Consider the following 14,736-nt stretch of genomic DNA (forward strand, 5'->3'; position numbering starts at 1 on the left):
ACTATTCCTTCTTTACCTTAACATGTCATATTTTCTCTATTTCTACTTCAAGATTAACTCACTACTTCATCATGCTTCCTTTTATCTTCGTTTCTCGCATCATTTCCTAATTCTACCATTTTTTATTTTTCCCTACTTTAACATCCCATAACTGCATTTAACTGTATTTATTCCTTTAATCCTTTCTTCTTCCCTCTTGTTTAACTTTATCTCTTCCCTTGTCTTATGACTTCTTACCTCTCTTTTATCTATTGTTATCTTCCTTACTTTCTTTAGCATCCAATATTTCTTACCTACCTTCCTACTTCTTTATTTCCTTCTCTCTAACTTTCTTTTAACTTCCCTTGTCCTGTTAATTACCTCTAAAACCAACATTTTTTTTCTCTTTTCCTACTTTCTTTAGCTTCACATCTCTCTGATCTCTCTCACCCTACCTCCTTCTTTCCTTCCCTGCTTCTCTTACTCCTCTCTTCATCTCATCACTTCTTTCTTCAAAAACTTATTACTCTTTTCTCCTTTCCTACCTTATTCACCCTAACACACTCCCTACCTCCTTTTCCCTACAGCTCCCTACCTGCCTCTCCCAGTGCCACATACACCTATTGATGTGGTGTCTTGAATTCAGCCAGTCCACACCACTCCACCGCCTCAAGCAAGGGACTGGGTCACGGTGCCGTTAGTGAGGGGCTCAAGGTCACGGAAGCAGGCCAACAGGTATCCCATCTTGCTTCTGAAGGAGTCTAGTATCTCATTCTTCAACCTGGTGGTGGGAAATTGTGTTATTCAGGAGTATGTCAACTGTGTAATTCATGACTGAAATTATTGTGTTGACTGCTCTTTATTTGAACAAGCAGTAGATGAAGTAAGTAAAAGTATATGATTAAATATTTACATTGTTTCGTTTGTATGTTCTATGGTATCTGGTACTATAACTGTGAGGGTACAAACAAAAACCCTTCAGAACTCCACCACACTGACTACAATACTTGGTGGCCACTACCTTACCTCTCCTCTGAGGCTGACAACTTGGGCAGACTCTCAATGGCTTCTTGGAATGATGCTCTGAAATTGAGGAAAAGCATGTCTATGAGAATTTTTAAGTGTAAATAAGAGACATGTGTAATTCAGGAGAAATGTTGGAAAGGAGAAGATGGAGGAGAGAGAATATAAGGAATGAAGAAAGTCTGAGAAAAGATGGAGGTAAAGAATAAAAAGAGGGAATAACACAGATGAAAGAAGAAATACATAAAAAAAATAATGACAAAACAAAGAGGAGGAGAAAGAGAAGATAGAGATGATGAAAGAATAGGAAGAAGAGGAGGAGGAGGAAAGGAGGGTCATCCCAATTCAAAAGGAGCACAATGCAGAAAATAAAACATCAATGTAACAAAACAAAGAAAACAGCCCCTCTCCACACACACACACACACACACACACACACACACACACACACACACACACACACACCTCTAAAACAGAAGCAAAAAACAGAGAAAGCATAAACAAAAAAAAAAAACCAGCATATCACAATAAGGTGAACACAAGGGGAAGGTCAACAGAGAAAGGTCAAGAGACCAATACACACTTTGCATTGGGGGAGACGTGGCCAGACAGCACAGAGGTCAGGGCCGCCAGGTCAGTGTGGGCCTGGAGAGCACCATAGCGTGACCACTGACTGACACAGGCCATGAGACGCCCCATCTCCTCCCCCACGCCCTCCACCACACGCCCCACCAGCCCCCCGACAAGGCCTGGCCACACCCTCATCACCTGTTGGGGAGAAAGTAACAGGATGGTATATATTTACACACTTTTCATGTTACTGGTTAAGAAGATAAGATAAAATGGTATGAATCTTTAGGTCTTCTATGCAATGAGTTAAGGGAAAGGATAGATCAATATGAATTTACAAACTTTTATGCTACTAAGTAACAGAAAAAAATTATTAGTATAAATTTACAAACTTTCTATGCCAATGAATGAGGAACAAGATCGACCAGTAAGAATTTACAAGCTGTTTATCTCCACAGGAAGTAATAAAGTGCAGGAGCCAAAGGAAAAAGTATATAAATCATAGGAACCTGATTCAGTTAAATTTTACACTACTTCTTTTCCTCAATTCCTCTTTCCTGTAGCTTTCCCTGTCTCCTTCCATCCCTCTCTGCTATATCCCTTCCTATCCCATCCTTCCTCCATATCTGTCTACCCTATAACACTTCACACCTCATTTGATCTCCCACCTCTCTCTCTCTCTATTACCCATTACCCCATTACCTCAGCATGGACATATGTTATGTTGATGAGTATTTCCTTGACGTAGGTCCTCACTTCTGAAGGCTCCCAATCCACCTTGCCCCAGTCGTACATGCCCAGGTACATGGACCGCTCTATCATACCTGAAGGGAGAGAGCAGCTGGGTAAGTATGGGTTAGGTTAGGTTAAGTTAGATTAGGAGACTAATGAATTCACTGAAGCAATAACACAGATAATAGGGACAAATTGTGCACTGACTACTGATTCTTTCGTTTATATATGTTCTTTTGTCAATAAACTAAATAATTAGGCTTAATGATTGGAATCTCAGTGTGCATTTTTCTATTTTTTATTTTTATTTTTGTTGCCCTTGGCGAGTGAACTATGCACACACACACATACACTCACCTATGATGGGGTCAACTCGCTCCTCCAAATAAGCCTCAAACAGCCTGTCCTGCAGCTCAGAGTAGGTGCGGTCAGCCTGCTCCACTGCCTCCTTCACCTAACACACACAGAGGAAGGGGAGTTATTAGCTAAAGGTATCTAAAGCAATGCCCGTCTACTGAGGTAAGGCACCTAGTGTGGTATTTAGTGTGGTATCTAGTGTCATGCTTTTCTATTTACATCCCTTTGAGTGCAGGCATGGTTGAAAATTTTACACTTGTCTTATCTTATAATAATGACAACTATGAAGATGACAATAACAAAAACAACAGCAAAAACAACAGCAATGATGACCTACCTCCTCCTGTGGGTAGGATGCCCTGACAAGAGTATCCTGAAGGCGATGCAGGGATGACCCTCCTCATGAAGGCACAGTTACTGAGGGTGATGAGCAGCTGAGCCTCCACCCCCGGGGCATCCTCACTCACTCCACACTCACCCGTATCCTCATCAGGGTCCCTCAGGGTGAGTTTCTCTAGGGCCTGAGTGGAGGACAGGAGGAGAGAATAACAACAACAGCATGAAATTCTTGTGTATGTATATTGCTTTTTCTTCCTCATTTTCCTCCTCTTCCTCCTTCTCCTCCTCCTTCTTGTTTTTCCTCCTCCTCCTCTTCCTCTTCCTATTCCTTCCCCTTTCTACCATTTGATAATTCTGAGTAAGAGATCTTTGGACTCTGGGTAATAAGATGGAATAGGGTGAGGGATGTCAAAAAGGTGGGAATCAGTGAGGATAGGAAAAGTGAGGAAAGAGGGATGAGGATTAATAAAATAAATATAATTAAAATGCACTGAGTTCAGCTATTAAGAAGAGAAGTAAAGGAAGGAAAAGATGAGGATAAGTTGATAAAAAGTAAAGAAAAGGGAGTGAAATGATGAGGAAGGAGACAGGGGAGGAATGATGCACTGAATGCAAAAAGTGAGGAAGTGACAGAATGATGAAAGAAATAAAGGAAAGAAAGACAGAACATGAAGTGAAAATATAAAGTGAGACAGAGAAGTGAAGAGAATGAGGTGGAATAGATGAAAAAAAAAAAAGACAAAATGAAAGTATAAGTGAAGTATAAGACATCGAATTAAGAAAAGACAGACACAAAAAGTAACAATAAAAAAAGAAAAAAAATTAAACAGAAAGAATGAAAAAAATAAGTCCATATCACAGTAAAAAGTAAAGTTAGAAAATCAAGATTCAAACACTTACCTGAGCAAAGGCAACAATAACATTATGGATGAGGGTGGTAAGATCCCTCCTCACAGTGGGATGGTCCAACAAAGGCACCTCCTTAGGACTTGCTTCCAGTACTGTTTCCCTTACCAGCTGAGCACACTCCACTATCACACTCTCACAGATGTAGGGCTGAGGAGAAGTTCAGTGGTAGGTCAGTGTAATGGGGATGCTAAGGTAAATATGGGTTAGTAATAGAGGGGAATGTAATGTGTATGAAAGATTTATGTATATTTGACAGGATTAGGCAAAGTGTGTAAGTGATTATAGAAAAATTCATCAGACAGTAAATGAGTTAGAACAGCAAGACCATACATCCATACATAAAGACAAAGTTATGAATATTCTTGCAGTTTCTCTTACTTTATTATGTTCTTATATGTGTCTTACCAGCTGTGTGCACCCTCCATGTTCATCATCCATCTCCACCTTCCACTGCTCCCTAGTGTAGAGTCCACACACATGCTCCATGGTCTGCTGGAAGAGGGAGGTGAGGCAGTGCACCCTGAGGAGAGACATCATGGATTAAGGAATGGCTGATAAGAAACACTGCATCTGTCACAGCCTCAAGGAAATTTTTGAATTAGCAGACAGGAAATATGACAAAAGGAGGAGGGATGTGAAAAGGAATGGAGAAGGAAACGATGAGATAGGAGGGAGAAAACAAAGATGAAGCATAAATTGGCACAATAAGATCTGGAGAGAGAGAGAGGGAGAGAGAGAGAGAGAGAGAGAGAGAGAGAGAGAGAGAGAGAGAGAGAGAGAGAGAGAGAGAGAGAGAGAGAGAGAGAGAGAGAGAGAGAGAGAGAGAGAGAGAGAGAGAGAGAGAGAGAGAGAGAGAGAGAGAGAGAGAGAGAGAGAGAGAGAGAGAGAGAGAGAGAGAGAGAGAGAGAGAGAGAGAGAGAGAGAGAGAGAGAGAGAGAGAGAGAGAGAGAGAGAGAGAGAGAGAGAGAGAGAGAGAGAGAGAGAGAGAGAGAGAGAGAGAGAGAGAGAGAGAGAGAGAGAGAGAGAATCCTACCTGAGGTCAAATATGAGGTCACGAATCACGTCCAGGGCATCATTGGGGAGGTCAAGGGTCAGCAGTGTGTTGTAGCAGCCCCTGACATGACGCAGAACCTGAGGGAGGGACAGGAGAGGTAACGCTGATGGTGGAACTGAAGAAAGGGGGTGGAATGAGGGGAATGGAATACTGTAGCGTTACTGTGTTGTTTTTATCTTATCTAATACATAATAAATGGATGTGGGACTGCATACATGACTTGAGGGAGGCCCAGGAGAGATAATGCTGGAACTGATGAAAGGATTGAGAGGTAACCTACTACTACTACTGCTACTACTACTTCTACTACTGCTATTACTACTTCTACTACTGCTTCTACTACCACTACTACTACAACTACAACCAAGGCACCAGAAAACACTCATTCTAGCCATTCAAACCTAACATTTGTCTAGGTCATTACAAGGCAGGCTACTACTACCACTACTACCACCACCACCACTATTACTCCAATACCTGGGGCAGCCATGGGGTGATCTGGTCGAGCATCACCTCTGGCCACACATGGTACTTCCTGAAGTTGTGTCCTGCTGGGTCAAGGGAGCGCGGCATCAGGGCACCTCGCAGTGCCCCACTGAACACATGTAGCAGCTCCAGTATCATCTCCTGCAAGTGTTTGGTGGGGAGGTGAGTGTGTGTTTATCTTGTTATTGTTGTTGTGGTAGTGTGTGTGTGTGTAGCAATTCCAGTATCATCTCCTGCAGTTGTTGTTGTTGCTGCTGTGTTTAGGTGAGTGTGTGAGTGTGTGTAGGTATGTAAGTAATAAGCTGAAGTCACAGAGAGTATACAAATTAATGATATAGAATACATGCACACATCTCTTCTTTCTCTCCCTCCCTTTAACACAAACACACACACACACACCTTGCATCTGGGATGTTGCTGGTGGTCCACCTGAGCAGTGGGCGGCAGCAGCTCCCCACCAAAGTATGCCTGGCTCAGCTTCCACATGTCAGGGAAGTTGGTGGAAAGCAACTCACAGATCTCCTCCACCATGAGCACTCGCATGGGGGCTGTTGCCTGTCAGGGGGTGGGGATGCAGTGAGCAATGGAGGGATGAGCAATTGCTTTCTTCTTGGACATTAGGTCAGACTAGGTTAGGTTGAGTTAGGTTATTTTAGAGTAGGTTAGGTTAGACTAGGTTAGTTTAGGTTAGATCAGAAGTGAGCAATGACAATTGAATGACTGTTTTCTTCTTGGAGGTTAAGTTAGGTTAGGTCAGACATAAGAAATGTTAGGCTGAATGATTTTCTTCTTGGAGACTAGGCTAGGTCAGGTTGGATCAAGTTAGGTTAGATTAAGTTGGGTAAGATGAGGTTAGATTAGATTTTGTTGGGCTAGGCTTGATTATGCTAGATTAAATTATGGCACCACACACTGAAATTATTAAAATAACTTATGTCATTAGAACAAAACAGGATTCACATATGGAGAAGTGAGACTTTTAAAGAAAATGGTGAGTGCAAAACAGTAAACATAAATTTTAAAGAAAATATTATAAATTACTTTTTACATGTGATATGTAATGACCTTGACTCAATCCTGCAAAAATACAAGTAAGAAATTAAGTAAATATACATGCAAGTTTGAAGCAATGATCAACAAAACAAGATACAGGTAAAATCTCATTCTTTTAAAACACACACACACACACACACACATACACACACACATACACACACACACACACCTGCCACTCCCCAACAGAAGACATCATGATCTTGTTATATTTGGCAGCAGGAGTGGTATGTCTTGCTCCACCACCACCACCACCTCCCTTCCCACCGCCAGAACCAAGGTCGTGGTCCGCCATCTCCCTGTTGAGGTGTGCGTTGCGAGAGGACAGGAGCAGGTTGAGGATGTAGCCATGCTGGGCCTGAAGACACCGCCAGGCTGGGTCTCCAGGGGTTTCCAAATGATGAAGATTTCTGTAGAGTGAAAGGTTCAGTTGAGTATGTTTTTGTTTTCTGTCTTATGTTAAATATCAGAAATAACACTAATGATTTTCTCAAAGATCAGTCATGCCACCTTATCGGATGATCTGGTATGCAAAGGTATCTGTGGGAAGTGTCTGGTTCAATACAGTTTGTTTTTTTGGAAGTGTCAGGTTCAATACAGCATATTTTTTTTTGGAAGTGTCAGTTCAATAGAGCATGTTTTTTTTGGAAGTGTCAGGTTCAATACAGCATGTTTTTTTGGAAATGTCAGTTCAATACAGCATGTTTTTTTTGGAAGTGTCAGTTCAATACTGCATGTTTTTTTTTTGGAAGTGTCAGGTTCAGTACAGCATGTTTTTTTGGAAGTGTCAGGTTCAATACAGCATGTTTTTTTGGAAATGTCAGTTCAATACAGCATGTTTTTTTTTGGAAGTGTCAGGTTCAACAGAGCATGTCTTTTGGAAGTGTCAGGTACAGCAGACGATGTTTTTGTGTTTTTATTGTGTCTCAAAACAGCAAGAATAGTAATGTCCTGAGTTCCCTTACCTGATGATCTTCTTCTGGTGATCAAGGGAGGACGGCATGCGCACCAGCTGCTCCCCCAACACTCCCCTGAGGTCTTCAATCCTCTTCTCCACCTCACTGTAGAACAACCTGAACAGCTGCATCAGAAAACACAAAACTTGATCACACATCTTTTAATTGTATGCTACTTATTAATGATTTATCTACAGTTACTAGTTACAATAATTAGTTTTCACATCCTAGATCATGACTTTGCAGTACCATGACATTAACATATGAGTGATATACTTCAAGTGCTTCCTTTGGCTGGTTCTGACCTATGGTGAAAACCAGTTACGACGTGGCATAGGAACAGGAACTACATTGTAACTCAAGGACCCCCTGTACACACAAAACCCAGCAGTGACCCACCGGAACCTGGCTGTCCCCAAAGAGGCTCTTGGCTCTGGCATAGTCGTTGATCACAATGTCATAGTCACCCCTCTGGATGTGTCTCTCAATGTTCACTGGCAGGAACAACAGAAAGCGGAAGCGGTTGAGGACATTGAGGGCGCTGCGAGTCCCGTCCGCTCTGTCCTTCCGCTGCAACACATCCTTGAAGAGCTTGTCGGCCTCCTCCTTGCACTCTGGTGGTGATGGTGGTGGTGAGGAACATGGCTCTCTTTGTATTCCTAACTGGTATTCAAGTATTTCATCCGTCATTAACTCTATTTTCTCTCTCTCTCTGACCTTGTACTGGTGGTGGTGGTGGTGGTGGTGGTGGTGATGAATATGCCCCTCTCTCTCCTTGTATTTCTCATTGCTATTAATTTATTTCATCCCTCACTGACTCATTCCTTCCTCTCTTAATTTTACTCTAGCCTACTCTCTCTCTCTCTCACACACTTTAAAGCTGCAAGACGAATAAATTATCCTGGCTCTCTGCCCTTGCATTTCTCTCTGCTATTTGTTGAATTCATTCCTCACTAATCAATTCCTCTCTTGATTAATTATATTGCCTCTCTCCCTCTCTCTCTCCGAAGGTATAAAATAGATCAATACTTCATTACCTCAAACTTCCTGCCTCTTTATAAATACTACAATGAATGAAACAAAGAGAAAAGAGAACAAGAAAAGAGAGAAAGAAAAAAGTGTGAATGAGGCTCTGCACATTTCAACACTCACCAATGATGGACGTTTCAAGGAACTGGGTGGAGTTGCGTCCATATTCCTGAATGTCGCTTTCGAACTTGCACTTCAGCTCCTGCAGTGTGTCCAGTTGTTCCAGCACAGAGCCCACATTAGCCTGGGATGGCAATGTTTTGTTATCATCACTGGCATTTTGTTCTCAAGCTTTCAGTACACCTTTTATATTTTAGATAAGGGCATTAGACTGGGTGGCAGTATTTAGTTATCAGTGTCATTCTGTTATCAAGAGGGAGACTTCAAGACCCTAAATTTCGATAACCCTTTTGGCTACTCTCTGGGGATTGGCATCTTCATTGGATCTTTTTTTCAGCATTTTTTTTTTTTTTTTGCCCTTGGCCAGAACCATATAAAACCTGTGACTATCACTTACCTGTTATTGTCTTCTTATTATCTAAGATGTCATAGAATCCTTGTATATGTGATTTGTGACTGTGTTGTTTATCTTGTCTTGGCTTTATCCCCTTATGTGAGATTATGTGGATTATTTCATGTACTGCAAGTGTTATAATACTTATCAATATCCCATAAAGTACAGTACATGGGGAATATTTTCACAAACTTTAAAATAAACAAGAGAAATACTACAGCTATTAAAACAGGTAACACCAACACTTCACCTTAAGAAATAAAAATAAAAAACACAAAATAATACAAAGTTCAGCTTGCAAATACGCCAAAAATGGAAATGGAAATGGGACACGAACTTCACATAAAAAAAAATAAATAAATAACCCACACATTTTACCTTAAGGAAGGAGATCTGGCCCTCCTTCTGAGCTTCCACCTTCCTCCTGAGGCAGGCCAGACCTGCCCGCAGGTCATCAAAAGAGGTGGAAAGATGGTTCTCTAGAAGGAACCACTCTGGGCTAAACTTGGGAGAGGAGAGGTCACCAGAGCACCCTGGGAACATCTCATTCAGCTCCTCCTCCAGCACACGACGGCTGCAGTGAACATAAGAATGTAAGGGAAGCTGCAGAAAGCCTTCAGGCCCACACATGGCAGTCCCTGTATGAAACATTTCCACATATTTCCAATGGTCATTCCCATCCATAAATTTGTTGATTTGTGGGAATTTGCCAAGTCGTTTCTACATGTTGTTTTGCTTGGGACTAAAACTAACAGAAGGGAAGGGAGAGAAAAGTGAGAGTGTTTGTGATGTGGAGGAAAATTACAATATTGAGAACCTTGTGATATTCGCTTTGAGATTTCTCAAAGTTACATGTCAGATATTTTTCTGTCCTGATTTATAAATGCAAAATTCATATTTACAAATTATGAATTTTAAAAAATTAACCAAACAAATACTGGAAAATGTATCAAAAGGAGAAATTCCAAATCTATGGATGATTCTGATTTACAAATGTTCTATTTATGAATGGACTTTGTGGAATGTAACTCATTTGTAAATCTCAATTCAAGTGTTGGCATTTACATTAAGAACACACACACACACACACACACACACACACACACACACACTATTATTTCTTTATGTTCACTTTGTGTGTGTAGTGTCATACTGCCTTATACAAACAAACACTCACTCATGGCCCTCAACAGACAGGCCGAGGGGGTCATCCTGCAGGGCCGAGGCTGGGGACATGGGCCGCTTCCTGCCAAAGGCCATATTAAGGAAGATGGTCTCATCCACCCACACAGCAGACTCTTTTAGTGGCCCCATGGTCTCCTGGTACCCTGGGGAGCATAAGACACTTCATTCCATAATCATCAGCACAATTATTTTCATTTTCAGTGTAATTAATACTAAATAAGAACAAGCACTATGAGAAGGCTCCACTTTATTGCATTCCCAAAAAAAAGGAAAAGGATTCTGGACAGGTTAACCAATTCATAAGTGGAGATGTTTTGATAGTCCACTCTTCAAATACAATGATGAAACAGCTCCATTCATCTATCCATCTATCTACACACCAGGCCAGCAGTCCCACATGGGGTGGCCCACAGAAATCATCACTCACTCACACACAAACGCCTTCAAACTCCAACAAACTCTGACACACACACACACACACACACACAGTTTTGCATCTTCATCACCCAGACTTACACAAGGTTAGAGTTTTCTCAATTGCACCTACCTGCCTTTTTCTAATGTGTCAATATTTATTTTTTTTTTTATGTAGGAGGGGCACTGGCCAAGGGCAACAAAAATCTAATAAAAAAAAATGCCCACTGAAATGCCAGTCCCATAAAAGGGTCAAAGCAGTGGTCAAAAATTGGTGGATAAGTGTCTTGAAGGAATTCAAGTCATAAGAAGGTGGAAATACAGAAGCAGGCAGGGAGTTCCAGAGTTTACCAGAGAAAGGGATGAATGATTGAGAATACTGGTTAACTCTTGCGTTAGAGAGGTGGACAGAATAGGGGTGAGAGAAAGAAGAAAGTCTTGTGCAGCGAGGCCGCGGAAAGAGGGGAGGCATGCAGTTAGCAAGATCAGAAGAGCAGTTAGCATGAAAATAGCGGTAGAAGACAGCTAGATATGCAACATTGTGGCGGTGAGAGAGAGGCTGAAGACAGTCAGTTAGAGGAGAGGAGTTGATGAGACGAAAAGCTTTTGATTCCACCCTGTCTAGAAAAGCAGTATGAGTGGAACCCCCCCAGACATGTGAAGCGTACTCCATACATGAACGGATAAGGCCCTTGTACAGAGTTAGCAGCTGGGGGGGGGGTGAGAAAAACATATGAGACTGGTACCTCAACGGGCCTTTTACTTTGCTTTTTTTGTTGCCTGGCCAGAGCCTTACATAAAAAAAAATAAATAAATAATTAAAATGCCAACCATGCCTCACCTCTGAACTGCACTGTGGATGTTCCTCTTGCCCCCTGCACAGTGGTCACAATGATGTCCCCCTTCCCCACACCAGTGCCGCTCCTTGCTATGATCTTGGTGCTTGTCTTCCACTCTGCTGTCATGAGGCAGTCCACCCCACATATTGTAAGCCCTGCCAGTGAGGATTCAGGGAAGTAGTAATCATTTCTTTAGTGATAACAGTAAATTATGGCTCTTGTTATTTTGTTTGAGTAAGAGCAGGAATACAGTACAGGTGTTGTGATCCAAGGCACACATAAGAAGAAGGGAGGATGTGCGATCACAAAAATGGAAGAAGGAAGAAATGAAGAAGTAAAAAAGTAGATTAATATTTTTTTCCATCCACACATGCAATGAGTCGTGTTGATATCTGAAGGTGTTTGTAATAACCAGCATGACTGCAACCAGTGAAAACCCTTCAAAACCCATGTATATAAAAAGTACATTAAATAACAAGTACAGTGGTGTCTCAGCATGAAAAATAACTAAATCTGACCTAATTCAGTCAAAGCAAATACATTGTTATTTTCTACATATCCTCATATATTCTGTATGTAATTTTTTTTTTCTCCTTATTCTTTTTTTTCTTTTTTTTCCAAACAAAGGTAAGAACACATGAATACAAGCACTACTACTGCTACTACTACTATATTACTCTAAATAGTAGTAATAGTATGAATGTATGTATGTATATCATTATCATTATTGTGATTCACTTGTTTATTCTCATTTTTTTTTACATATCAAGGAAAATAAAAAGTACTAATACAAAGAAAAGCCAAAATTACAAAATTATTTTCATGTTCTCTCTCTCTCTCTCTCTCTCTCTCTCTCTCTCTCTCTCTCTCTCTCTCTCACCAACAAGGTCCTCGGGGCGGGAGCCAAGGTTCTCTCCTCTGATGGTGACCTTGGTTCCTGGCACACCCTCGATGGGGGAGATGCCCGTCACCACGGCGGCCGCTGCTCGGGTCATGCTGCTGCCTTAGTGCCACCTGAGGCCACACCTGTAGGGAGCAGGGACAAGGTGAGTAAGTAAGCAAGAGCAAACAAAAGACACTGACATTTTTCTTTCCTTTATGTTAGACAAGTCTAAAGCAACACGATTATATGAAGGGCAGCATCCTCTTAACATCTATTACCCTTAGAGTGCTGTGCTGGTAACGGAATGACAGGTTATAATGTTAAAGCACTACAATTTATAGGAATAAGACCACACACACACACAGAGAGAGAGAGAGAGAGAGAGAGAGAGAGAGAGAGAGAGAGAGAGAGAGAGAGAGAGAGAGAGAGAGAGAGAGAGAGAGAGAGAGAGAAAGGGGCGTAAGGAGAAATACTAACCTTCCTCAGACACTTCACTCAACACACGTTTCTTCCTACTCTACTCTACACTCATCTAGCAATCATATTTAGTTGTTTGATGTACTCTCACATCTCTCACTCACAGAAATGTAGAGAAGGGGCGCCACTTCTGCCTCTCCTTCCCCAGACAAACAAGACACCCAATGTCAGAGGTGTGTACACTTGTCTTGATCCTGAGCTTTGTTTGTCTTCGCAACGGTACTTCTTGTTATTCAATACAAGGTTTTTAATTTTGTCTTTTGTTATTATTATTATTATTATTATTATTATTATTATTATTATTATTATTGTTGTTGTTGTTGTTGTTGTTATTATCATCATCATCATCATCATTAAAATGTCAGCCTCCCATTCGGTATTTTTTTTTTTCCTTTATGGTGATCTTATAACATCAATTAACATTTCTTTATTTCGTCTTCATCCTTAGTCTTTTTTTTTTCTTTTCCCGTGTTCTTGGTTTTGCGCTTAAGTTCTCAGTATTTTATCTCTTGCCCCCTCCCCCCTTGCTGAATAAAATAGGCATAACACTTTTTTCACGTTTATATTATTAAACATTAGTTTCCTTGTTGTTTTCTTTTATTTTCCATCTAATAAGACTTTTCTCTTTTTCTTTATTTTTATTTTTCAGGCATTATCCATATCCATTCTCTTCCCTTTTTAACTCTTAAATATTACCCATATCTATTCTCTATATTTTTCTCAATAGTTATCTGTAGGGAAAAATTGAAGTAAATAGCAAAATGGGAAAGAAAAAGTGAAAAAAAAGTGGAAAAAAAAGGAAGGTGACTCAGAGAGAGAGAGAGAGAGAGAGAGAGATATGGTTATAGGCCTATGGTTAGATTACGTTAAAAGGAGGGAAGGTATAGGTGGTTCATAGTGGTTTCATTATTTTTAAGTCTCCAGGTCATTCATGCAGATCTTGACAAATATTGTGGCACTCCCAAAATTTCCAGTACCAATACACCACAAAACATGATATTCATAAAAAAAAAAAAATGCTCTTGTATTATTGTTGTTGTAATAGGAACTGCAAGCACACACTGGTAATAGTACAATAAACTATTCATTTATACAGGTACTATGAGAATGCAAGAAAACAAGGTAAGCTGCAAGAGCCCATCAGGCCTACAGTGACACCCCCTGTACTATCATGATCAGAAGTGGAGCACCTCTCCTACTTACCACCACTGTGTTCTGACCTTCCTCTCAGTCTTGTCCTCTCATCTACGGCCTCCTCACAACACCTGATAACTGGTAGATTTTTACCAGATGAGAGAGAGAGAGAGAGAGAGAGAGAGAGAGAGAGAGAGAGAGAGAGAGAGAGAGAGAGAGAGAGAGAGAGAGAGAGAGAGTGCAGGTTACTCAGTTTCTGACTTCCACTGTACAAGATGGAGCTAACTCTTACAACAAAGCAAGCTGTTAAAAGATCATGTCAAGGGAGTTTTTCCTTGAAGAAGAAAACAAGCAATTCTTCTGATTTACTGTATAAATGATATTTCTTAGTACAACACTGTACGCATGCAATGGTAATGAGTACACAACAGAGCCTCCTTATCACTAAAAGTTTATGGCAGTTAGCAGTTCACTTGAACACACTGGGGTGAACATAAAGTCAAACAATATAAAAACACAGCCACATACAGGTAGGGAGAGATTGGAGGTTATAATCAATACCAGCCATGTAGAAAACGTTACAAAACAAAGTCCTTCACTAAAAGGCACTTCTGACATGATAGTCTACAAATATATCAAAGACAAAACTCAGACTATTCAAGGTAATAATAAATCAGTGAAGTGGGCACAAAGCTCACCGGAAAAATGTTCGATTTATCAAATCTGTCAATATCAACACAATCTTCTCGTCATTTTTTAAATTTAATATATGTATTTCAGAAATTAATTAGTGGTTAGTTGTG

At 40.7% G+C, this 14,736-nt stretch overlaps 1 protein-coding gene across 1 annotated transcript; it reads right to left on the bottom strand.

Annotated features, from left to right (window-relative positions):
• Positions 1-196: 196 nt before the first annotated feature.
• Positions 197-12,938, bottom strand: LOC135116531 (exocyst complex component 2-like). Its single transcript, XM_064034060.1, is given in 21 exon segments — positions 197-760; positions 1,006-1,062; positions 1,586-1,770; positions 2,275-2,396; positions 2,662-2,758; positions 2,999-3,049; positions 3,051-3,182; positions 3,901-4,056; positions 4,315-4,429; positions 4,943-5,040; positions 5,441-5,590; positions 5,849-6,004; positions 6,675-6,912; positions 7,468-7,583; positions 7,858-8,072; positions 8,611-8,731; positions 9,380-9,575; positions 10,179-10,329; positions 11,442-11,594; positions 12,320-12,465; positions 12,800-12,938. Coding segments are annotated over 20 exon segments (2,736 nt in total). The 5' UTR covers positions 12,435-12,465; positions 12,800-12,938; the 3' UTR covers positions 197-648.
• Positions 12,939-14,736: the final 1,798 nt, after the last annotated feature.

The sequence above is a fragment of the Scylla paramamosain genome, chromosome 31, assembly GCF_035594125.1.
Source record: "Scylla paramamosain isolate STU-SP2022 chromosome 31, ASM3559412v1, whole genome shotgun sequence".
NCBI classification, from domain to species: domain Eukaryota; kingdom Metazoa; phylum Arthropoda; class Malacostraca; order Decapoda; family Portunidae; genus Scylla; species Scylla paramamosain.